The sequence below is a fragment of the Leptonychotes weddellii genome, chromosome 5, assembly GCF_054177405.1.
Source record: "Leptonychotes weddellii isolate Sample4059 chromosome 5, ASM5417740v2, whole genome shotgun sequence".
Lineage (NCBI taxonomy): Eukaryota > Metazoa > Chordata > Mammalia > Carnivora > Phocidae > Leptonychotes > Leptonychotes weddellii.
In genome coordinates, this window is record NC_138373.1 from 40838695 (window position 1) to 40865287 (window position 26593).

Here is a 26593-nt window from a genome sequence, read left to right on the forward strand (position 1 = left end):
ATGTGTGGTGCAGGATACACATTAGGTACATAAACAGGTACATAGTATATCTGTGGTAAAGTTTTATGGGGTGGGGGGTCCAGGGAATGTATTAAGAAGTTCCTTGAGAGGAAAGCAATAATGAAACAAGTTAAGAAAACCTGCCTTAGAGGGGCGCCTGGGTGGCTCAGTCGTTAAGTGTCTGTCTTCGGCTCAGGTCATGATCCCAGGGTCTTGGGATCGAGCCCCGCATCGGGCTCCCTGCTCCGGGGACGCCTGCTTCTCCGTCTCCCACTCCCCCTGCTTGTGTTCCCTCTCTTGCTGTCTCTCTCTCTGTCAAATAAATAAATAAAATCTTTAAAAAAAAAAAAAGAAAACCTGCCTTAGAGATATATTGAAATATTTACTGATAAAATGTTTGAATTTAGGGGATTTGCTTTAAAATAATCCATTATGGGGCAGAGGAGGTGAGGAGGCACACGGAACACAGTTCCCCGTGAGTTGGTAGCTGGTGACGCTGGGTCACAGAGATTTAAGGATTCATGAATCTGTTCTCTTTACATTTTGTGTTTGGAATTTTACATCATAAACATTTTTTTTTTTTTAAAGATTTTATTTATTTATTTGACAGGGAGAGACAGCCAGAGAGAGAACACAAGCAGGGTAAGTGGGAGAGAGAGAAGCAGGCTTCCCGCCGAGCAGGGAGCCCGATGTGGGGCTCGATCCCAGGACCCTGGGATCATGACCTGAGCCAAAGGCAGACGCTTAACGACTGAGCCACCCGGGCGCCCCATCATAAACATTTTTTTAAAGTTGGAATTATTTTTCTTTTCCTTTACTACCTCCTCAATTGGTTCTTCTGTTGAAGTGCTTACATGTGAGTGCTCAGTGGTATAAAAAGTTTTTAGGATTAGTATACCCACAGGTAAAACAACAGTGTCTGACAATTTTTGTTTTGTCAATTCTGTTGATCAGGGTTTTTGTCTTTTTCAAATTCATCATGACGAGATTTAAAATTTTTATGCCAGTATTTTTAAAGAGAGAATTTTGTTGTTTTAAAACAACCTTTCACCCCACTTGAAGGGAAGATTAGCAAAGCAAGACTTGTTTTTCCTTTTAATTTTTAAAAATTGTTAGTTTTTTGGGCGCCTGGGTGGCTCAGTTGGTTAAGTGACTGCCTTCGGCTCAGGTCATGATCCTGGAGTCCCGGGATCAAGTCCCACATCGGGCTCCCTGCTCAGCAGGGAGTCTGCTTCTCCCTCTGACCCTCCTCCCTGTCCTGCTCTCTGTCTCTCATTCTCTCTCTCTCAAATAAATAAATAAAATCTTAAAAAAAAAAAAAAATTTTAAAAATTGTTAGTTTTTTAAATCTTTCTGAATTTCATGTAACTTTTACTTTGCACACGAGATCTAGGAATAAGGTTTTATATTCCCATACCAGTACCATTTTATGTATTATTCTTCAAGGCCTAACATTCCCTTTTGTAAAATGGCTCTGGCTGTTAAGGAGCAATCTCACACTTAGTAACATAAATTCAGTTAGACTTTAAGTGGATATAATTAGTGGACAGTCTTAGGTCAATGAGAGAGAGCAAAGTAGAAGAGCAGAAGTCAAAATATACTAGATATATACAGTTTAAAAACTGGGCTAATTCTTCAGTTAGCAGCGTAAATACTGTCAGCTTCATGGATTACCTGCAGCCAAATTTTAAAAATCCTAATTTGTTTCTTCTTGCCCAGTGTAACTTCAGGATCACTTACTCTATCCAGTCAGTGCATATTTATAACCTGTCGGTTAAAAACTAGCTTATATAAAATACTATTGAGAAAATAGATCCTTTGAAAAAATATATTAAAAAGTTAAATGAAATTTATTCATGACGTACTGATTTTTCTGTACTGTTACTTTACTCACATGAAAAAGCATGAGATGCTGATAAGCAAGGAAATAGGCTTTTTTATGAAGTCTATAGACTGTTGGACATCCTCTTTAGTATCTGCTTCAGTCTGTTTAATTTACGTTTATCAGGTTTTCACTTCTTCAGTACAGTAATTTCAGCTACTAGGACATCTCCTGAGGTTTCAAATGGGTTTTTAGAAGATAGGTCAGAATAAAAAGTGGCCTGTGAAATCATTTCTGCTAACTTTCTAATATCTTTTTGAGATTGCTGTGTGAAGTTAGTGTTTTGTTTTTCTTGAAGGGACGTGAAGGTACGTTGCATTGATTTTCTTAGGTTTAATTGACTAATTAATTACTCAGTTCTAGGTCGGCCTAACCAAACCTGTAAAAGTGTTTGGTAGAGAAAACTTTACCTACAGCTGAAAGATGGAGCTGTGGTCTCATCTGTGGAATAATAGAAAAATATATGATTCTGATAATCTTCCCCACTGCCCTCTCAATTTTGGTATTCACTTAGTGGATTGTATATTTAATGATTGGATTAAATTTGTTTCCTTAACATTATAAGCACTGTTAAATTCAAGAGGGATAGTGGTTTATTTTCAGCCTTTTGTAGTACTAAGAGTGAAAACGTGTAACACTTTAATTGCAGCGGGGGAATTAAACCTTTGTAACCACAAGACCAGATGGTCACTGGCGTGCCCATCTGACGTTCGCCCTGCTGCCAGACAGCCTGCCCCTGAGCGCCGCAGTGGTGATGCCAAACGGAGCACAGCACCGCACCTGGGAGACACTCAGTTTTCAGGAATTAGGGGCAGAGAGAAATAAGTGAAACTAGACTGCCATGAAGTTACCAGATGGGTCTAGAACGTGCAGCGTTTTACAAGTGTCGGGAAAAGGAGAAGGAGACAAAGACGTTGCTCTGGAGATGATGGTGACAACAGGAGGGAAAGGAGTCTCTTCTAAAATGAGAGCTTTAACAATCAAACGCGTTGTGGGACTTTGGTATGATTCTGGTTCAAAATAAATGAGCTATTTAAGCATTTTAGGGGACAGTTCAGAAAATCTGAGTATGACTTGGATAGGAAATGATAACGGGATTTTTTATTTTATTAGGTGTGGTAATAGTACTGCGCTTATGTAAGAGAATGTCTGTAATTTTAGGAGGTTAAGGGAAAGTGTCATGAGTCTCCCAAATTCCTTCCGGATGGTTCAGTGCAATATACAGTGTACGGTAAAGAAAATGTGGTAACGTGGGAGCAGTGGTGGCTGGTTCATGAATGAGTATTGTTCTCTTTTTAAAGTTTTTCTGTGGGTTCAAAATAAAAGAGGTAGGAGTTTAGATTCTGCTGGGAGGGAAAAACTAATCCACAAGTATCTTTCGCTCAGGATGTAAAAACATACCTATTCCTTGGGAAAGGCTCCCACTAGTCCAAGTGTGTTGTGCTGTTGCAGATTTGCCCTCCTATGCTCAGAGGGAAAATCAGTGTTAGAGCTTTTCTCGTTTACTATTTTATATGCAAATTTAAATAAAAGAGACCAAGCTTACTGTAAACCTTTTATAAGAATAGAGGAAATTTGATTAACAGAACAATAAAAAAATTTAAAAAAAATAGAGGAAATTTGTGTTGTTAAAAAAAGGCTACAGAAACTGGTATATGGTAATGGTAATAATTAGAAGGCTGTTGTTTTAAGATTGTTTTTCTCATATCTGAAAGGTTTGTCACAGAGACCACAAAGCTTTGTTACAAACAGTATGAGTTTTAATTTGAAGCTTCAGTGTCCTTCTTTTGTTTTTCCATGATTTTAGAGCCAGAGAACGAAACAGAGTACAGTACTTGCCCCAGTAATCGACCTAAAGCGAGGCGGCTCTTCAGACGACCGGCAGATCGTGGACACCCCCCCGCACGTCGCAGCTGGCCTGAAGGTGAGCCCCAGCCCCGCCTGACGGGCTCTCCTGTTTCACGCATGTGTCCTCAGAGCACGATCCCCTCAGTGGGTCATTGTAGGCTAGCCAGTGTCCTTTTCAACTGAATTGTAAAAATTAGTATTGAAAATAAAATAGTGCATTATAGAAAAATCAGAAACTGGAGAGATGCAGAAAGGAAAGCAGTAGGACTTCAGTCCTACCCTCTAGAAGCTAAAAACTTTATATTTTGGAATATCTTTCCATTCTCTGCCTCCTCTATCTTCTGTTCTCTAACTTGCTTTTCTCACTTTATGTGTTGTGAGAACACACTGTTTGTGTTAAAAAGTCAGGACTGTATGATCATTTTAATGGATTCACTGTACTTCCTCAAATGGGTGTACTGTAATTTATTTAGTTCACTTAAAGCTGGTTATATGGGTTGTTTCTAATTTCTGCTGTCATAAGGAATGTTAGTGCTTATTGTCTTATTGTGGATGAAAATAGAGAAAAGGTTTAAATTCTACCAGCCTAACCTTTATTACCTCAGCGATTTTACGTCATCTTAAAAACAAAGAAACACACATGGTCAGCTCTGTAAATGGGTTAGTGAGGATGAGGAGGATCTGGACAAGGATAACTAAGAATCATAGTTCAAACGATACAAAATGAGGGATAAATGAATTCAGTGTAAACTGTGGTTAAAATCACACCCACTCTTCAGGTAACATTCCTTCTTCTACAGATGGCAGTCAAGTAATATGACTGCAAGAGTTTAAACAGCACCGTGCACACAAATTGCTTGATGAAAAATGACCAAAAGGTTAATAAATAGAATATGCTATTATTGCTGTTTCTAGCAAGATCATCTTCCCACCCCCCACCCCCACACCTATCAGAGAGAACCCAAATCAATTTGAGACACAGTCCCAACTGCATGCCCCCTCCCTTCTTTATTTAGTTTCAGTCAAAACTGTTCTGGGTTGGAGTCTGTTCTCCTCATTTGCCTTTATTCTGAGATTTCTTGGCCAGAAGAACTGGCATTGGTCCTGCAGGCTGATAGTCGATATATCAAGGAGGAAAGGCATCCCCCAGTGGAGATGTTTCTGGGGATTCTTCATCATTTTAACATTTTTTCCCCACAGATTATCTACCTAATTTTCCCTGACCACATCTAATCAAAAACTGGTTCACTGTCTTCTGTTACTGTGTCTTGACTCTACAATATCCCCACAACATAGAAGTGTTTTAGTTTTACCCACCCTCCCCAGCATTGGGGTATCAACATTTTAATTTTTTAAAATTGAACAGATTGCTTTACTCTTTATAGCATTTAGAGATGATGGCTCCTTGTTCCACTCAGCAGGGTTTATACAGTAAAAGTTGTTTACTTTCAGATTTTGAAATGACAAAGAATTAACCTTGATATTGACAGTTGGTTCTGTCAGAAACTCTGTGGTGATAGTATTATATAAATTGAGCAGCTGATTGTTAGTTTCTCTCCTGTCTTAATAATAACTGAAAGGAAATCTTGTTCATGTGCCTTTGTGTTTTTAAAAAGTCTTTTATATGAATACAAATTCATAACTACCCTTTGGGAACCTTTCCTTAAATAGATTTGTATAAACTTTCCACTGTTCAGGCCTGGGAGCTGATTATAGCTTTCTAATTTCTTATATTCATTGGACATCATGTTTCCTGATTTTTAGTTCTAAAGAAGCATTGAAATGTTTGTTTTACAATGCAAAACATCAGACGGAGCGGTGTAATGCAGGAATTGTGGGATTTAGATCCATTGACATTGAACATAAGCTCTCTGTATCACATTAGTCTTGTGTTCAGATACACAGTACATTCGACAAACAGCTGTCCTGCCTTTGCTGGTATGGACAGTGTCCTTCGTGAGGTGGTGCAGAGCGGGCCCTCCGAGACTCTAGTCCCAATCTGTGCGTGCTCAGGGTAACTGTGGAGACCAGCTAAGGCATCTCATTCGTGTAGATACTAAGGGGGAGTTATGCTAAGAAAACTAACAAAGTGTGGAGGTTTAGGTCCCCATTTTCAGGTTAGCTGTGCTGTGTCTGCTTTTTGTTTTTCTGAGTTCTTTAAGGCTACCTCTTTTCTCTCAAAGAGTAGCCCCAGTTTCTAAATGTACAGAAAAATGCAAAATGTTATCATCCAAACCTGACCTTAGTGGACCTTAAAAGAACTAATGATGGTGTGAAGGGAGTTACAACCACTTGTGCCAGACTCGGTTCCTGAAATGCAACCTTCCTGGAAAGGGACGTGTATTCCAGAGGGTTTCAAACAGCCTGAGAGGATGCTTTCTGCCTTTATTGTGAAGTCTTAATATATCATGTTTCCATGTAAGCAGAATCCAAAATTAGTCTGTTAAATGACCACAAGAATGATTGTTATTCATGGATTGTTTATTTTTAAGTTTTCATAGAGACATATTAAAACAGAAGTATTCACTGTTTATTATAATTAGTCAAATTTATTGCTTGAAATTTTAGGTGGTGGCAGCTTGTTTAGGAATTCCAGGAAGATGCCCTAGGGTATTTATGGAATTAATACTGAAAGAGGTGAACTCCTGGCTCAGCTGTTCCATAGCTACATAGTGTGTGGCCGTGTCAGGTCACTAACCCTCCTTAGGCTTCTGTTCCCTTGTCTATAAAACAAAGGAGGCAGGTAGATGGTCTGCAAAGCCCCCTCTAACGCTCGTATTCTTTGACTTTAATTCTACGAATACAATTTTAAAACATGAGGATGATACATAGTTTGGCATTTTTACCTTCCTTAGGATCCTGTTCCCAGTGGATTTTCTGCAGGAGAAGTTTTGATTCCATTAGCTGATGAATATGATCCCATGTTTCCTAATGATTATGAGAAAGTAGTGAAGCGCCAAAGAGAGGAACGACAGAGACAGCGGGAGCTGGAAAGACAAAAAGAAATAGAAGAGAGAGAAAAGTAAGGCTCTGTTTGGATTCAAGGATATTTTCATTTGAAATAGTCATTGTGATATTAACGAATGAACCTTGGTGCTGTCTGTAAGGCTGAAGTTAGTTTTCATGGTTGATCTAAGCAGTCATCAGAAGGAATCAATCTGTTTTTAAGATTTTGTACAGGCATACCTCATTTTATTGTGCTTTGCAGATGCAGAATTTTTTTACAAACTAAAAGTTTGTGGTGGGGCGCCTGGTGGCTCAGTTGGTTGAGCGTCCGACTCTTGCTTTCCGCCCAGGTCATGATCTCAGGGTCCTGAGATGGAGCCCTGCCTCAGGTCCATGCCCAGCGCGGAGTCTGCTTGAGAGTCTCTCTCTCTCCTTCCCTCCTCCCCCCAAATAAATAAATCTTTAAAAACAAAGATCATGGCAGCTCTGTATGGAGCAAGTCTATCAGCACCATTTTTTCTTTTTTTCTTTTTTTTTTTAAGATTATTTGAGAGGGAGAGTGCGTGCGCAAGTGGGAGGAGGGGCAGAGGGAGAGGATCCTCAAGTAGAGTCCATGTTGAGTGTGTAGCCTGACACGGCTCCATCTCACGACCCTGAGATCACAACCTGAGCTGAAAGCAAGAGTTGGATGCTCTGCCGACTGAGCCACCCAGGTGTCCCTCAGTGCCATTTTTCTAACAGCATTTGCTCTCCTCATGTCTCTGTATTACTTGGTAATTCTCCCAGTATTTCAAATTTTTTCATTATTATATTTGTTTTGGTGATTTATCATCAGTGATTATGACTTGCTGAAAGCTCAGAGGCTGGTTAGAATTTTTTAGCAGTATTTTTAAGGTATATACATTGGTTTTTTTTAAGGCATAGTGCTATTATTACATACTTAATAGACTACAGTGTAGTGTAAACATATCTTTTCTATGCACTGGGAACCAGAAACTCCATTTGATTCTCTTTATTGCAATATTTGCTTTACTGTGGTGGTCTGGCACCAAACCAGCAATATCTCCGAGGTGTGCCTGTGGTTATGTTCCAGCATGAAAACAAATGCTAGGAGAAGATTTCATGTCTAGATGCAGAAGACTTGAAGTCTACATTTTGGGTGAATTGTTAGAAAAGAAACATAAAAATCTGAAGTTGAATAATCGGTTTTTTCCTATTCTTCTAGAATCGTAACTATTTAAAATACTTAAAATGTTATGGGTGCCTGGCTGGCTCTTGGTCTCAGGGTCGTGAGTTAAGCCCCATGTTGGGCAGTAGAGCTTACTTTAAAAAATAAAATAAAATACTTGCAATGTTTAACTAATTTTGAGCCAAATGGAATTTTGAAAAGCTTATATACATCTTTTATTTATATTTTTTTAAATTTTTTTTATTGTTACGTTAATCCCCATACATTACATCATTAGTTTTAGATGTAGTGTTCCATGATTCATTGTTTGTGCATAACACCCAGTGCTCCATGCAGAACGTGCCCTCCTCAATACCCATCACCAGGCTAACCCATCCTCCCACCCCCCTCCCCTCTAGAACCCTCAGTTTGTCTTTCAGAGTCCATTGTCTCTCATGGTTCGTCTACCCCTTATTTATATTTTTTAAAGGTATGGGTGAAAAGGTTTTATTTGTATTTCTTATTTTGAAAATACTGAATGTTAATTATTCAGTAGTTATAAAATATTATATAACTTCTCATTATTTATTGAATCATTTCATGAAGTGAAAGCACATTCTAGAGACTCAAAATTATTAAAGTATTATCTATGTTGATACGCTTTAAAATTGAAAAAGGTAAACATCAAGGAAACTTTTTTCTTGCTACTTATATTCATGTGCCTGTTAAATTTGTTCAATTTATCTTTTGGATTTTTCTCACTTAATTTTGCTACTTTAGTCTTAAACCAGTTATTTGCCCATGTGCCCCCCTCCCACCCTCCACCCCCCAATTAATAGTTTAGTGGGAAAGAGAGGGTTTGAATATTTTCTAACCAAGAGCAAGTCAAGGTAACATCCTTGGGTTCACATCTCTCAATTGGTTCGTCTGTAATGAATATTTGGTTCCTTTGTTATCACAGGAGGCGTAAGGACAGACATGAAGCTAGTGGGTTTTCGAGGCGACCAGATCCAGATTCTGATGAAGATGAAGATTACGAGCGAGAGAGGCGGAAAAGAAGTAAGGCGTGAAACATAAATGTCACATTTCAAACATGGTGACATTCTCCTGTTTGCTTTTCATGTTCAACTTGATAAATAGTTCAGTTGACGTTGATTTGGGTAATTTTCTGTCTGGAATCCCGGCAGTCCATGTTTGCTTAACAGTTTTAACCTATATCCTGTTTTCACGTGTATTCTCCTATGAGCTTCGCGATCACTTTCTCACATGTGTTGCTTGGAGACCTTGGGGGGGATACCTTAAGTACCTACTACCACAGTTTCCTTACCCACAGGACCATCACATTGACCTCTTCCCTGTAGCCAGCTGTGTATCTGTTCAGCACTGACCAGAGAGTCAAGGCACTCGTTTCCACAGCGTTTGCCACTAACAGGCATGAATTTGAGGAAATCCCTTAGTTTCCCGGGATGTTGGTTTCTTTCAGGGTCTATGGAGAGCAGGGAGACAAGAATTTGAGCCAGGTACTTCATAAGGCCCCTTCATCTCTAAAATTTCACAGGCAGAATTGTACTTGTGTTAGAGCTGACTTCTTTGTGATCTCTAGATGGCTAAGTAGGTTCATTCTTGAGAGAATGGAATGCTTCTTACATTACCTTCATTGTGTATTAATTGCTGGGATTTCCTTGGCTTAGTTGACCAGTTTGGTTGACAGGTTGAGATTTATTTAAGTGAGAAATTTAAATCTTCTGTTGGTCTACTGGATACCAGCTACTGTTCTAATAAGCACTTTCATAGATTATCTGCTTTACATCACACAACTCAAAGTAGGAGCTATGATTATCCCCATTTTAAAGGTGAGAAATCTGAGGCACAGAGGGAATAAGTGCTTTATAGATACAGATCCACGGTCCAGCTTATCCAAGATCTTCATATGCCCCAAAACCTATGTCGTCATCTTTAACATGAGACCTAAGAATCATGTTACCATAAAGGTGCAGTATATTTCCACATACATGAACTCAGTTGTATGACTAGCAGTTTGGCAAGCCTGGTCTTCCCCAGTGTACAGCCAAAGCTGCTTTAGGGTTTAATTTAGGGTAAAATTTAAAATACTAATTGATTTGGAAAGGAACAAGTCTGTAATAATTTAGAATTCTTAATCTTTCAGTGCAGATATGAATTAAATGTATTTATAGGATGCTTAATATAGGCAACAACAAAAAGCCAAGTTCACAGATACAGAGAGAACAGATTGGCAGTTGCTAGAGATGGGGGTGGGAGGTGGGCAAAATGGGTAAAGGGGATGAAAAGGTACAAAACTTCAGTTATAAAATAAATCATGAGGTTGTAGCGTACAACATAGTTGTAGTTAATAAACTTATATTGCATATTCCAGAGTTGTTAAGAGAGTAGATCTTCAAAGTCCTCATTATTAGAAAAATCTGTAACTGTGTATGATAGATGTTAACTAGACTTACTGTGGTGATCACAGTATACACAAATAGCAAATCACTATGTTGTACACCTGAAACGAATATGTCATATGTCAGTTAATACTTCAATTAAAAAAAAAAATACATGCTGAGCACTGTTAGGTGCTACGTTGTCTTTCTAACGGGGAGGAGAGTTAACATTTGAGTGTGCTCTGTATGTCAGGCATTATGTTAAACATCCCATATCTATCTTACTACTTAACAGATGTTAATTGACTTGTTTTAGAATCCAGTGCATAGGTTGAATATTTTTCTTACCTTTCCAGCTTACAGATTGGCTGCCCTTTGGATAAGGAGCTGTGCTTTCTATATTAAGGACATTGTTTTTTTTAATGTTAACAAGAGCCATACAATCTAGTATTAGGAAAACAATGGCATTATATCCATTCTGCATGCTGCTGTTAACAGATCGATGTTCGTATTTTAACCAGATTAGTAGCAGATTTCCAGTAATCACCTGAATTCTTTATACTGAACTCAGAGCTGATTTTTTCAGAATCAGTCAATAATCATCTAGGTCTTAGTGACCAGGTTAAAAGAAAAGGAATGATAATAGGTATTTCAGGAGAAGTGTAAGTTTTATTCAGGTTTGTATTTCTCCGTAAGTACATTGTCTAGTCCGGCCGTGTTCATCGTGATGCACGTACAGCGGCTTTAGAGGAGTCGCTTTTGTGAAACCTTAAGTATGCTGGTGCAATGTGGTCTGTAATCCGTTTGTTTTTTTTTAAATTTACATTTTATTGTTTTGATTGTTTCATTGGCAATTAAGTTGTAATACATATGTTAGGGTTTGTGTCTAATGAAAAATTCCTTATGTCCTCCATGTGTGTTCTCCCTCGGGTTGCTGGGTAGCAAGTGGGGTCTGTTTTGGTTGGTTGTGTCGTCATGGTCCAGGAAACAGGAGCAGGAATGATGACAGCGCAGGGGCCAGAAGTACCCACATTTCCAGATAGGCGTTTAGGTCCAGGGGTTACACCCTAGAAAGGAGTGTGCAGATCGTGGGCGCGAGCGTTGGTGCCGTGGGCAGCTGGGTTTTATCCTGTCCCTGCCCGTTGACTCCTCTGATCCTCTTCTCTTCTGAAAGATGGAAGGCAGTAAGACCTCCTTCTGAGGTTCATTGAACCTGAATTGAGATAACACATATGAAAACTCCTCACAGGCACCAGACTCTCAGGAGAGTTATGTTACTGCCTCCTAAGTAACTGCTCGCTCTCTGGGCTGTGTCCTTTCACCTTGCAGTTCGCTCATTAACTGCATTCTGGGGCTCTTGGCTGCCTGCTATGAAGAAGATAATTTTGTCTGCCTCTGTTTTGCCCATTTTCTGTGTTTTTAATCCTAGACTCAGAGGTGAATTCGTAAGTGTTAGCAGGAGGGATGAGGTAGCGGGTATTTTCCTGCCCCCTCCCTGGGCGAAGGGGTGCAGTATAGCACGGGGCGCCGGGTGTCCTCTCCGCTAACGGCGCATTCATTCCTGTCTTGCAGGTATGGGCGGAGCTGCCATCGCGCCACCCACTTCTCTTGTAGAGAAAGACAAAGAGTGTACGTATCTGTTTCTTGTCCTTTTTTCTTCTGACCCACATCTTGGGCCCGGGCAGGGGAAGTCTTGGCTTGAATCAGCCAGCTGTGCTGAATGTAAAGGGTCATGGCCTGAAAACCCAGCCTCTGGCTCCCCCACTGAGGCCAAGTGGGAGACCGCCCTTCACTCCTCTGCTTTAGAAGTTTTCATGCCAGGCTGAGGCTTGGATTTCATATAGCGATATGCTTTTCTTTTCAGTAATTTGTTTTATTTTCTCTAACATTTCATAGTTGGAGTTAGGTTAGAACAAATGTTGCTCAGTTTACGGTTTTCATACTCTGTGGTTTAGAGGCTGTTAAATTCATGACCTTCCACAAGGTGGCAGTGCCTGCCTTAATTAGATTTTTCTGCAATTAGTTTCTATTTCCTTACATACGTTGTGTATCTTTACTTAGATTGCCAAAACATGCTCACCCACTGTTTCTTCTCCCAGTGGTCTATTCTAGAATATTTGGGTTGGAATTGGACTTTGATACAGCATCCAGATCGTTTTTGTATTTGCTGCGTTGGACCACACCTAAACTGTCCTAAGAAAATATAATCATCCTAGTGCTTTTTAATACCTGTTGCCCAATTTATGTTATCTTTTTAAAGAAGATAATTCAAAAGATATTATTAAATACCTTTTATGTGAAAACACCTGACAAACCATAAGCCCCAACTGAAAGAAGTCTCTGGGAGTGGGGCCCAAGCATCTAGATCTTTTTAAAGCTTCCCTGTTCACTGTTCTGGTACATGGTCCCTAATCTCAGAGACCTTTATTGTTTGCTAGGCTAACGAGGTAGTAAGATTAGAATCTTAAGACGGGTACACAAAGTGCTGTGGGCATCAAAAGAGAGTTGGACCTACTTGGAACATAGAGAACGTCTTAAAGTTTTAGACACAGATTGTCATTTAAGAGCACTTTAAAGGGTAAAAAACATTTCAGTAAGATGTAAAAAAAAGACATTCGAGGAGATAAAAACAGGAGTAGCAAAGCAGGAAACAGGAAAATAGCGTTCTACCTCTGATTTTTAAAAATGTCATGTAGTGGCTGTAAGATTGATTTGTTTTTTTCTTACTCCTTGTAGGTACTGATCTGTGTAAATATAGTTCAGAATTCTTTTGTAGTACTTTGGTAAACCTGTTTTATTTTTATCCAATAGTACCCAGAGATTTCCCTTACGAAGAGGATTCAAGACCTCGCTCCCAGTCTTCCAAAGCTGCTATCCCTCCCCCAGTATACGAAGAACAAGACAGACCCAGATCTCCGACTGGACCTGGCAACTCCTTCCTTGCCAACATGGGGTAATGGTTCTGAGTGCTCTCATCTCAGCAAGTGTAAGAAGAACGAGACTCGGTGTGGAGTGTTGCCAGCCTTGTCAGTCGATGTAGCTTTTGTTGGGGAATGAGGGCACTCTCGGGTTTATGGGGAGACACTTGGTGTGTTCAGTCACGCAGCGTCCTTCTTAAGAATCAGTGCTTGAGTCATGTGGAGGGTGTTCCAGCCTGACACTGCTAGGTTTTCTACCAAACAAAAAGCCTTCTCATGTAAGTTTTGAATGATTTAGATACCAAACGTTATAGTCTACAGGTAGGAACAGTTTCTGATAATTATTTACATTGATTTTCATAACATTTGCAAACAAAATAGCTCATGTGAATTAGAGCTGACATATGCTACGTCCAAAGGGTGAATGACATTTTTTTCTTGATAAAATGAGCCATTTGCTTTAAAGTCATGGTTCTGCACTTTGGCTTTAAAACACGTAGTCATTCTGACTACAGTTAGAAATCTGTTTGCCAGCATATAAAATTCAGTTTTAATGTTGACTTTCAGGTGGGGCTTGTGGATTTGTGTGGGTTTTTGGTTTTTTTTTTTGACCCCCACTGGATTCGGCCTGCGTTTTGGTTTAAAGAATGTTTTACAGTGTTGACTGTGTGTCTCCTCCTATGAGGAGCTATCCAGTGAGGCGACGTTACACTAGGCCTACACTCTGCCTGTGACCCTGCTGTGCCCTCCCCTGTGCGCATGTGCTTTGATTCTGAGAAGCCTTGTTGGGAGCACATGGCTGGGCTTCACTCCTGCAAGAGGGTATTCAGTGTCTGGCCTTGTTGGTATCCCTCTCCTTGATCTGTGCGGCTTTCTGTGGTGTAATTGCTGGCTAGTAAATTACTTGAAGATGAATACAATTTAAAATGCAGCTCCTCGGTCACAGTAGTCTCCTCTCTGGTGCCAGAAACCACACAAGCAGCGTAGATAGAGAACACGTCCACTCTTGCCCTAGACTGTGTGCTGGAGTGTGGACAGACATGAAGCTGTTTTTTGTTCTGCTGAATTCCCTTTTGAACAGGGATTAAATGTTCACCGTATACCCCAGGAAGGTAGAGGGTGGCGTAGCTCAGCCATCTTCAGAACTCTCTGCTCTAGGTCGACTTGTTCAAATGGAATTTTTAAGGAAATTACATACGGAAAATGACGTAGTTGCACTGTTACTTGAAGCAGCGTTTTGTGATTCAAGCCCTAAATAGCAGTGGTCGCTGGGGGGCCCCTTAGAGACCCGTGAGGCACCTCCAAGTGCAGTTTGAACGCTAAGTCCTAAGGAAAGAGCTATGGGCTAGGAATCAAGAGTTGGAGGTTCCAGTTAGACTTGACCATTAGTACCTACGAAAGAATTTCTGAATTGGGTGTCTTGCTTTGCTCCTAGTCAGCCTTAAGCTGGTCAGCTAATCTGGGTCTCAGAAGATTTTCCCGTCTGTTAAATGGATGATCTCTTAAGAGTTCTTTCGTTTATAAAGACTGTCATTGGAAACTCTACTGTACTATTTAGAAAAATGTGATGTTTTTCATAATGTGAAATGTATGCTTGCTCTTTGACAGGCACACTCAGAAATGAACCATGGTCGTAAACTGTATAGCGGTGCACACAAGACCTCTAGTGTTTTCTAACAGGGGTACTGGGAGAATTTTGTAGGAAACGGGTATTTCCCTTGCCTCAAAGATAATCTTGGGATGTCCAGGATTTCAGCATTAGCTTTTTCCATTTTTTTCATCCTGAACATCCCCACAGCTTTTAGCAAATGGCCTGTTGGTATTATATGTGACCACATCGAAGCCCATGTGGGATTTACACTTTCTCTTTTTAGAAGGCGATTGCTGTGATATAAAATTGGCTTATGCTGTAGCTGGGGACTTCAAGTCCAAGAGCTCCTTCTCTTTTCCTTCCTTCCAGTGGCACAGTAGCACATAAAATCATGCAGAAGTACGGCTTCCGGGAAGGCCAGGGTCTGGGGAAGCACGAGCAGGGGCTGAGCACAGCACTGTCCGTGGAGAAGACAAGCAAGCGAGGAGGCAAGATCATTGTGGGCGATGCCACAGAGAAAGGTGGGTCTCCTCCACAAGCAGACCTTCCAGGGTGGGAGCAGGGGGAGGTGTGGTCCAGTGTGAGAGGACCGGCCCTCTTTGCAGTAGAACAAGAACTTGGAATTATGATGCATTCCAGTTCTGTGTTGTAGACACAGAGACTCCAGAGGCGCATCTATTTGTTTAGAACGGATCTAGAGATAGGAAGGTTCATGGGAGAAAAGACGAGAGACTGGCAGAAAATAAACAGCACTCAGAGAAGTGATTTCATGCCTATTTCTCCTAGGCAAAGACCTTGTTAAATTGGTGAAGTTGTAGTTAGGTTTTTAGAGCATGAAAGACAGAGCCACATATAATATGTCCGTGATCGTGTCGGTGTATTTCCATCCTGTAAGAGTTCTTTACTTTTTTCTTTTTCCTGCCCTTTCATTTTAAGAGTGATTTCTCATTTTCTTACAGATTGATTGCTCTGTGAGATCTAATGTTATTTCACAGTCTGTTTGATAGATGATGCCTGCTTGGTGTTTTATTTTCATGTGATTATTCTGTGCTGAGGGCATATTGGAATGAGACAAACATAGCTTCACATTTTAAGCAGAATTGAGTTTATTTTGAATATCTTAGTTTAGCTCCCTTTCCTAAAGAAAGAAGAAAACTTTGCTGGCAGCCCTGTCAATACGTAGCCTGAGGAAGCAGCTGGTCAGGCTGACAGGCTAAAACCCCAAATCAGCAGTCGCCCTGATTTGGGGGGTATGTGAAGTTAGTCAGCCAGTGACTGGCTGATTCACTGCTTATTACGTTAGGCTAGTGACCTTTGGCCACACTGCATGTGGCAGTACTCTGACCTGTAAGGTTTGTGGTCTGGGCTCTGTCAACTGTGTGAACTGAGGAGGTGAACGAAGCAAAAATCGCAGGTAATTAGAGAAGCTAAAAACTTGTAGAAATTATGGTAAAAACCTATACCAAAGCAGGGCAGGTATTTTCATCACAGATAAGGCTACATTTTTGCTCAGAGACTGCTTGTATAAATGCTTATAGATGACTCTAAGGACATAAATAGTGGGAAGTACTCTGGAAATTAAATTAGTCGTTGTAACTCGGACTCAGTGTTCTAACACGCCTACCTTTAAATGTTTTGCTACAGATGCATCCAAGAAGTCAGATTCAAATCCATTAACTGAAATACTTAAGTGTCCTACCAAAGTGGTCCTCCTAAGGGTAAGAAGCAGAATTGAAGAAACCGGGTTGTCCTACCTTGAGTTTTGCGTGTCAGTCCTCCCTGAGCTATCTTTGCATGCTTTTAACACTACTGCTAATGGTAACAGTTAAAACGGAAAATAATTTTCTTTGCAAATGATCTTTCTGGATAGACTCCATCTAAGATTGATGTTTTAGATTGTTTTTCACTAATGTTTATTTGCTAAATATAATATTTAAGACCACAGTGAGTAACTGCTTTAAAATATTTGAAATCAGTACAAGTTCAGCTTAGTTTAGGTATTTTGGTGCTTACGTAGATGCTCTTGTGACACTCTCTGAAGCTTAATGTATGTGTGTGTTTGTGTTTTTATGTTTAGTGTTTCTCAAAAGATTTATTGATTTCACTTGTTATTTTACAACATCAATGCATTCATGCACTTACGCTCATTATTCACACCTGATCGCTTATTTTTCCCTCGAGCAGTAGGTAAGCCATGTTTAACTTGGGCATCTGTCCGTGTAGGACACTCTTTTTCAACTTACACTTGAAGTAGAACATAAGCTCAAAACATTATTTTTCAGTTAGATGAGTAAACGGAATAAGAGTGTACATCTGTTCTCTATTACGTGCCGTGAGGTCATAATTTGCTTTAATTCAACATGTTAAAAACCATAAATACCTATTTTTATTTTGTTAAGAAATACCAACTCTTGGGTACTATAAGGATGAAAATTTTCATTGTGTCATTTGGGATTGAGAACATTTGCCATCATGAAAGAAATTTATTCATCTCGTTTATATATTTGTAAATTATACTTGAACTTCTTCATTTTTTTTCATAGAACATGGTTGGTGCAGGAGAGGTAGATGAAGACTTGGAAGCAGAAACCAAGGAAGAGTGTGAAAAATATGGCAAAGTTGGAAAATGTGTGATATTTGAAGTAAGAGGGTTTTCTTTTGATGTTTATAACCCAAGTTGTAACTGACAGATTACCAAACATTTTCTGCAAGTAGAGACAAGGTGTGCTGTGAGTGTGTTGTTACCACCAAAGGTGACAGATGTTACTTAGTCACACTTCTCTTACTTGGTTATAACAATTTTAAACATAAAGACAAGAAGGACTTCAAATTTTATTTGGTGGAGGAATAAAATGTTTCATTTTATGATTGACGTTTAGTTTGGTGATTCAAGACTCACTGTCATATGTTCAGTAGTTCAGTTAGTTGGACATGCCTTTGGTTTCTTTCATTTGGCAAGTGTATATTTAGTGCCTCCCACATACATTTGGGAGACAGGAAACATGGTCTGTGCTCTCAGTGATATGTTAAGTTGAAGAAACAACAAAACAAGCACATGTAAAAATAGGGAATGTGCAGTTGCTAGACTCTGTAGTAGTCACTATAAATACAGGAGTCAAAAAAGGATTTGATCACAAAAAATAGAGCAAGCTTTGTGAACAATATCAGATGTGGGCTGAACTTGAAATGCATGGGTAGGATTTGGATAGGAGGAAAAGGTATCCTGATGGGGTCACAGCTTCTGGGAGACTAAGGAGGGCTACCGAGTGGAATGGTTGGGTGTGCTGGGAATCAACGGGGGCGGGGGGGGCGGGGCCATGTTATGCAGGGCTTGAAGAGCCCAACAGGAATTTCAGTGAATGTGAGAGGCAGTTAGAACACAGATCTCTTCATCTTAAATTTCTGATCCCACTACTGCTTCTCTTCTATTCCGTGTTCTGTTTGTTGACCGCATAATGATTTGTTTAGGTGTCGGCTGCCATAGGACTTCTTTAGGGTCAAAGACTGCCCAGCTTAGTTAGTTCTGTGTTGTCTGCACCTAACATGGTGCCTCTCATAAACAGACATTCAAAAAAAAACCCAGACGTTAACAGATTTTGATGACAAACAAATCATACTTATTTCCTTAGTATTTGACTTGTCTGTATATGATGATCATTGCAATAGTTACTCTGACAAAGATCAATTAAGGAAGAAAACATACTCAACTGTATCTCAGTTGATAACTTCACATATGACACTTTCCGTTTCTTTCCCAGATTCCTGGTGCCCCTGATGATGAAGCAGTACGAATATTTTTAGAATTTGAGAGGGTTGAATCAGCAATTAAAGGTAAGTGGTAGAGCTAAATGTAAAGAATAAAATGGAATTTGTGATCTTGATCCTTATAATTAAAACATATTCTTGTAATGCCTTACAGGATACCTGTATTAACTGATACTCTTTCTGTTTGTCTTTTAGCCGTTGTTGATCTGAATGGGAGGTATTTTGGTGGACGGGTGGTAAAAGCATGTTTCTACAATTTGGATAAGTTCAGGGTCTTGGATTTGGCGGAACAAGTCTGATTTTAAGAACTAGAGCACGAGTCATCTCCGATGATCCTTAAATGAGCTGCAGGCTGAGCAGAGAAGGAAAAGGCGTCAGCCGGCCTGTGTGGCTGCCGCATACAGAGACTCTTGGAAGGACTTCTAAGATATATGTTGATTGATCCCTTTTTTATTTTGTGGTTTTTTAAATATAGTATAAAAATCCTTTAAAAAAAAAAAACATTCTGTGTGCCTCTCTGGTTGTTTCTCTTTTTTTATTACCACTTCTGAGGTGATTACATTTTTTGCTAGGATTTCATGATAATTCTCAAGTGCTTCAGTGATACAGCATTTCTTGCACTAAAAAAGCTAGAAAGTTTTGGGATATGGGGTTGTATTGTTATCCTTTGCTTTTCTTTCTTTTTGATTCATTTTAATAAAACCTGCAAGTTACTAAACTGTAGCTTCATAAATTCTATAATAAAGCATCATCTTGGCAGTCTGCCGAAGGTGAAAATGTTTGCTTTCTCTAACAGAGAAGTTCTTATTGACTCCAGTCATAGAAAACTCTTTGTGACATGAGCTAAGGTTGAAGAATTGCCAACCTACCATGACTGTTTGGATAAATCATCTTTGGTGAAGTTAGACTGTGGGGTATGTGGTGGGTGTAGGGGTAGATGGGTATAAAAACCATGGATCTAGCACTTGTTTTCAGAGACTCACCTATAGTCTCTGAAATAGAAATGACATGTTGATTCTAGAATTCACAGGTACATTGTAAACGTGTGTCCAGTTATATTTTGGAAACTGTGGCTCCTTGGGGGTCATGTTTCTACTGGCAAAATTCGCAATAGTGCTAGTTCTCATATGTAATTTTTAAATTTATAAATGTTTCCACATAAGCTACTTAACCTGTACTGCCAGTTGATAGAATTCTGGAATTGTGAAAAATTGTACCGTTGAAGTGTGGTGGTATGTGTGGCTTAAAAATGTAGCAGGACCACAAAAAAAAAAAAAAAACAAAGCCAGGTGACAATACTTGGTACTGAGGTTCATTGCCAGCACAGGAAGTGTTTCCAGAATATACTGTGCCTGTGTTCTGTTCCTTGCTTGCCCACGTACTGCGTGTGACTTTCCCGGAGTGGCAGCTGGAGAGCACACACGTCTGTGTTGTCTCTGGGTGATTACCACATGGAAGTGTGTTATGACCCTGTGGGGGAAGAAAGCACTCAACAGTTCTTTGCATCCATGGTTTGGAGACAAGGAATATTCTGACCCTTTTTAAAAAAGGATTTTCTCATGTTTTTATTTAACATAAATAAAAGAATAACATTTTCTCTTTTGTGGTATTATTTTACTGAGTAAAGCTGAATTAAGACCCGGTTTTTGTGATAAAGGTGCACATATTCTCTAAAATAAGTTTGGGTTAAAGAATATAAGGTAAAAGAATTACATACTTGAGTATTTTGCAGGAATAAAAATCAACAGCAGCCCTGAGACTTGAGCAGGTCTTCCTATGGACCTGACCACCTGGACCAAATACTGAATGTGGATGACACCTTGGGCTTACAAGTACCTAAATGTGCTTATGCTAAGTACAGACCTCCCTCAACTTATGATGGGGTTACATGCCCATAAACCCACCGTAAGTTGAAAATCCATTTAATACACCTAACCTGCCGAACAGCCTAGCCTAGCCTGGCCCACCTTAAACATGCCCACAACACTCCCATCAGCCTCCAGGTGGGCCAGGTCCTCTCGCAGGAAGCCTGTTGGATAATCAGGTGTTGAGTGTCTTGTGTCACGTACTGAGGACGGCCCTGTGAGTGAAGAACAGAACAGTGGGATTGGCCAGCTGCCTGGATGCAGCTCACTACCCAGCATCACGAGAGCGGATCCGACCGCGTGTCGCTAGCCTGGGAAAAGATCCACATCCAAGTACGGTTCCTACTGAATGTGTATCGCTTCACACCATCGTGAAGTTGAAAAACTGTTGAGAACATCTGTATTTATGACGACAGCTTAATGTTCTTAAAAGTGTAAGTTCCAAAACGCCTCTAATGCCTGTATAATTGTTGTGCTTTATAGTAACATCATTGTTTATTTGCATTCAGGTGGCTTTTTTCAGTGTTTTCATGATCCACTCAGAGAAATGCAGGTGCCTACGATTCTTGTTAGCATGGGCACAACTTCGTATCTCTCTCCCCAACCTCTCTGATTATTAATTTTGAAATTTTCCATGACTGCATTAGTCATTTAGTGTTATTGGCAGTGAATTTCTTTTTTTTTTTTTTTTTAAAGATTTTATTTATTTATTTGACAGAGACACAGTGAGAGCAGGATCACAAGCAAGGGGAGAGGGAGAGGGAGAAACAGGCTTCCCGTGGAGCAGGGAGCCCGATGCGGGGCTCGATCCCAGGACCCTGGGACCATGACCTGAGCCGAAGGCAGACGCTTAACGACTGAGCCACCCAGGCGCCCCTGGCAGTGAATTTCTGATACTTCTAAGTTTTCTGCAAGATAGTGCTTAAGAACTTTGAAGTTAATTTCCAGTATTAACTGCAAGGTCAAAATTTCCATATAAACTAAAAAATCAGTGAAGCTATGTTATAATAATTAGGTTCAGCCTCCTAGACATTTGTCACTCCTGGTCCACCTGTGATCAGCGAGCCCTTCCTGTGTTCAGGGAGTTGCCTGCATCCACCTCCCTCCCTAAGGTCAAGACCAGAAACTTGCTTTCCCAGCCTGTCTTGCAGCTGGGGCAGTGTCCTGGCCCTTGTTTTTCCCATTGCATGTGGCAGTCTCTGAAGAAGCCGTCCTCACCCTGGAGGGGCAGGCCCAGTGTCATGGCCTTTTGGGCAGCGATGCCAGAGACCTTGTCGTGTTGGAGTGGCAGGGCAGGCTCTGGAGCAGTTTCGAGGTGTGGTTTGGCAGTGTTCTTGGTCTGTTTAAACCTCCAAGCATGACTGGGGCCAGTCTGGAGATTCTTGTTTCCTATCTAGTTTTTTGTTTTTTTGTTCGTTTTTGGTTTTTGTTTTTGCTTTGTAAATTCCTTTCCTTAAGCCAGAGCGTGTTCTCTCAGTTGCAGGTAAGAACAACCGACTGATAAACAAGTTGATAGCTGGAATTGCAAATGACAGATCTTAAAAGAAGGAGGAGATAGGACAGGATTAGGGAGGATTCCCTGTGCTAGGTTAGTTGGCGAAATTGGTGAACCTAGTTATTTGGTGGTAAAATATTTTGCCAGACTGTTACTGTGCTTTAGCGTAACAGACCAGACTGGTGTGAAGGGAAATAAGAGGGAAACCACAGAGCATTAGCATGTGTTGGTCACTTCTTAGGCGGCTGTGATGTTGGTGCCAGGCTGCGTGGGTTCAAACCCTGGTTCTGCTTGCTTGCTGTGTGACCAGGTGCCTTGGCCGGAAACGGAAATGATAATCACACCTCCCTAGGATTGTTAGGAAGATTAAGTCAATCATACATGGAAAGCAGTATCTCAGAAGTGTTGAGTCAGTGCAAGCTGCAAAGTCCTGCAAAAGATCGATAAAGCTGGCCTCGATAAGGGAAGACTCCTGTGCTCGCCGCCTGCATCTCAGTTGCCCGAGAGTTCTGAGTTGGAGTCCGGCTGGTGCAGGGAAACCTCCCGTCGCTGAAGCTCCGCCGAGGGCCCCAGCAGCAGCCTTAGCCAGAGTTCACATTGCAGATTGTAGTCCTGTGAAAATGGGACTACAGGTGCTGCTTTCCCATCTGAAAGGATGGTTTTGAATTGCTCAAGACAACAGCCTTAATTACTAGGCAAGGGAGAGGGGACTGGACAGACAGATGCCCAGAGACCTGCTGCTGTAAGATGGTGCTCAGGTGAGAGAGCCTGTAGGTGAGCTCGTCGTCACGTTTGCTTGGGCCTGGAACGGGCCGCCATCCACGTCCTGTCTGCCTTTGTGTGTTAGGTCCTGTGTTCAGGGCAGGTCACCTGGCTGTGTAGCTGGAGGTGTGTACCAAGTCCGGCCACATTTGGCTCTGATGGAAAAAACTGCCTTTCACTCCCGAGATTTAGGCTGGAATCAGTAACTGGAAGAGACTTGGTGTCGTCTCTAGGTCAGGGGTGAATGCTCTTAAAGTGTACATATGGGAAGAACAATGAATATTTGGGGGGGGGAGCCAAAGAGGTCGACTGGCAACACTGCATATCCCAGTACCTATTCCCAAACTTCTATCTTAGGCCTCTTTTTTAAAAGCTGGAAAAATGAAATTCTTAACCTGGAGCCAGGAGCAGCCATGTGACCGTTCTGGCCCGTGAGCTCTAAGTGGGAATGGAGTGTGCGTTTCGGTAGTTTTAGAAATGCTTTTTACTTTCGCAGTGGAGCCATGGCAGCCATTTAGTCCAGGTGAGCAGCCAACGTGCCAAGGAAGGTGGGAGGAAAAGCTTGGTCATGTCCGTGAGGTGTCGCTTTTCAGCTTTTCTGTACAGTTGTTTCTCTTTTGCTTGAAGGTGCATTCACTTCTTGCTGATACAATCTGTTCCCAAAATGTGTGTGATATTTTTAAAAACGGGGGAAATTTTTTTTGCAGATAATTAAAAATCACCTATTAGTATAAAACCTTGCAGATTCTTCTCAGTTTGCTTTTCCTAGAAGCAGTCCCTATCTAAACCGAAAGAGTTTAGTGCTTCATTTTGTTGCAAAAAGCATTTCTTTGTCGATTGCTGGGTACAGGTATTGTTTTTAGCACTGGGAATGAAGAAATGAATATGGTAGTAATCCTTTCAGAGAGTTCACAGTTTATTTCACACACACACATGCGCGCACACACACACAAGCAAAAACAGTGCAAGGTGAATGGTGCTGAGATAAGATACGTCACTCGACTTGAATTCTTTGAGGTTAATGACGTCCTCTCTGGTCCCAGCATCTAGCACGTATCTGGTAAACAATAAATTGGCAGTGAATTTGCTGACTGTGAGGCCACAGATCACAGATGACTGAGCAGATCTGTCAGGAGTGGCAAAGTCTGAGACTGCAGTTAAAGAAGAGGTGACTTGTGCTGTGGGTCTTGAAGGAAGAGTCACGATTGCCCTCTGGAAAGAAAGACAAGAGGACAGCTTCCCAGACAGAACTGCAGGGGAAGGACAGAGAAGTGATGGTGCCTTGCAGCCTTCTGACCTTGAGCTAGTAATGATCTGATCCTCAGCTCGATTAGTTCTTCCTCTCCCAGTTTTCTTAAACTTTTTATTTCAGATGTACAGAATTACGTGACAGTAGTACAGAGTTCCCTTGTACAACCCCTTATACACTAATATCTTACATGAGGGTGGTACATTTATCACAATGAGCAATACTGACAGGTTATTATATTCTTTATAGGATATATATTATTATAAATTATTAATACGTAATTTATTCAGATTTCTTTAGTTTTTACCTAAAATCCTTTCTCTGTTTTAGGATCCCATTCAGGATACTACTTTCCATTTAGCTAGCCTATCTTCTTAGGCTCCTGTTGGTTGTGACAGTTTCTTAGACTTTCCTTGTTTTTGATGACTGTGACAGTTGACTACCAGTCAAGTATTTTGTAAAACAGTCATCAGTTGGGATTTATCTGATGTTTTTCTCATGGTTAGACTTGGTTAATTTGGGGGGTGGGTGGGGGGAAAAGACCACAAAAGTGTAATGCCATTTTTATTGCCTATCAAGGGTACGTACTATGAACATGATCTGTCACTATTGATGTTTACCTCGATCACCGGAATGAATTAGTGTGTCAGGTTTCCCCACTCTGAAGTTACTCTTTTCTCTCCCTTTCTGTTCTGTACTCTGGAGGAAGTTGTTATGCACAGCCCACACTTCAGGAATGGGAGGTGGGTTCCACCTCCTTGGGGTGGAGTAAGGAATTTGGAATTCTGCATGGAAGATTTGTCTATTTTTCCCCCATTTGCTTATTTATTCAGTCTTATGTCAGTATGAACTTACTGATATGTATCTTATACTTTGGGTTATAAACCAGTATTCATTTTTTGACTCAAATTGTTCCAGCTTTGGCTGTTGGAAGCTTTTTCAGTTGGTACCTGTATGCCCTTGGCCTTCGACATCCCCATCATTGTGGGGTGTTTGTTTGCTTATAGCACTTCCTGGCACTACAAGATGCTCCAGGTTCAGCTTGCTGATTTCCTGCCTGAGTCCTAGAATCAGCCATTTCTCCCAACGAGCGATGGTTCCTTTTCCTGGGGAGTGGTATTAGGAACCAAGATCTGGGCATTGGGTGTGCTCATAGCTGTTGGGGTGTCATTGCTTCCAGGCCCTCTCAGCTGATAGCGCGAGGAAATATATGTGTGTAGAATAACCTGTGTATATGTGACCATCTGTGTGTATATTAAAGTAAATATGAATCCATACTGATGTCTCCAACTCTGATCCCTTGCCCCCTGGACTCCCACCTTCTGCCATCCATTTACTTGATTGCTTCAGTGCCAGTATATATTTATAGCACTTCCAGAATGTTTAATCCATATCCTCTGGGAAACAATTTTATCAACTAGAGTACAGTGCTTATGTACAGTTCAACATGTGTAGTCTTACAGACTTCACTCATTTCCAGTTACTTAGGTCAACACTTTATTCCCCACCCTGACCTTTAGTAAGGTGATTTTTTATGTTTGTAACACATTTGGATTTATCTGTCACATTCTGCATTTCACCCAGGGATCCTCCAATCTCCTAAATGAGTTTTTAAATTTTTATATATACATTAAGGTTTACTCTTTGTACTCTGAAGTCTTACAGGTCTTGACAGCGGCTTAATGTTTGGGGTTCACCATTACCGTATCACACAGAATGGTTTCACTGTCCTAAAATACATCCCTGTGCTGCACCTATTCAAATCTCTCCCCTCTCCCATGCCTGGCAACTACTCTCTTTATTGTCTCTATAGTTTAGCCTTTTCCAGAATGTCCTCTAATTGGAATCATACAGTATGTATGTATGTATGTAACCTTTTCATACTGGCTTTTTTCCCTTCACATTGTGCATTTGAGATTCATCCATTCATTCATATCTTTTTGTGGCTTGATAGCTTGGCTTTCATCAGTGACTAATATGTCATTGTCTGGATGTTTATTCCTTCCCTTATTGCGGGACATCTTGGTCATTTCCAGGTTTTGGCAATCACGAATCAGGTGCTATCAATGTTTGTGTGAAGGTTCTTTGTGGACACAAGTGTGGACATTGGGTAAATCTCTAGGTGTGTGATTGCTGGGTTGCGTGCTAAGACTATATGGTAAGACTCTCCCATCTTTCCAAGTTCACCCCAGACTGGCTACTTTTTTGAAGCATATAAACATTCTCAAATCTCTCCCTTCTGTAGGGGAAGGAAGTTAAACTCTTGCATTTTTAGCTCACTCTCCTACTCCCCAGTGCCCAGCCTCTTCTTTCACCCAGCCAGGCTTCTCAAAGAATCACGTGCCCTCCATGGCCACTTGCTGACTTTTGATTCCCCACCCCCTCTCAGTTCAGCCCACACTTAAGGAATGGGGCTTGTAATTGACTACAAATCAGACCTCTGCTGCCACCAGACCTTCTCGATTGCTCTGTTAAAGATCACCTTGAGCCACTTCTAAAGGGGGTCTATGCAGTTCTCCTCATTGACCTTTTATGGCATTTGACACTTAACCACTCCCTTCTTGAGGCCTGTGACAACTCTTCCTGTTAGTGTTTGCCTTTATCGCTCACCCTCTCCCTGGGTGATTTTATCTGCTCTCCTGGCCTTTAGGTTCTGCAGTGACTAACACACATCTTTATCTCAGCCAGTCATTACAAAACTT

The 26593-nt window shown here is 40.8% G+C and overlaps 1 protein-coding gene across 3 annotated transcripts in view; it reads left to right on the top strand.

Moving 5' to 3' along the window:
• Positions 1-20117, top strand: part of RBM17 (RNA binding motif protein 17) — a 28268-nt gene extending 8151 nt beyond the window's left edge. For 2 of the 3 annotated variants that reach the window (XM_006734766.3, XM_081820536.1), the window contains 10 exons: positions 3690-3806; positions 6586-6752; positions 8806-8903; positions 11819-11875; positions 13058-13199; positions 15125-15276; positions 16400-16473; positions 17299-17397; positions 18514-18586; positions 18716-20117. In XM_006734766.3, coding sequence (XP_006734829.1) covers positions 3690-3806; positions 6586-6752; positions 8806-8903; positions 11819-11875; positions 13058-13199; positions 15125-15276; positions 16400-16473; positions 17299-17397; positions 18514-18586; positions 18716-18819 — 1083 coding nt within the window. In that variant the 3' untranslated portion in view covers positions 18820-20117. The remainder of the gene's footprint in view (positions 1-3689; positions 3807-6585; positions 6753-8805; positions 8904-11818; positions 11876-13057; positions 13200-15124; positions 15277-16399; positions 16474-17298; positions 17398-18513; positions 18587-18715) is intronic. The other variant, XM_081820537.1, reaches the window with a different exon arrangement.
• Positions 20118-26593: the final 6476 nt, after the last annotated feature.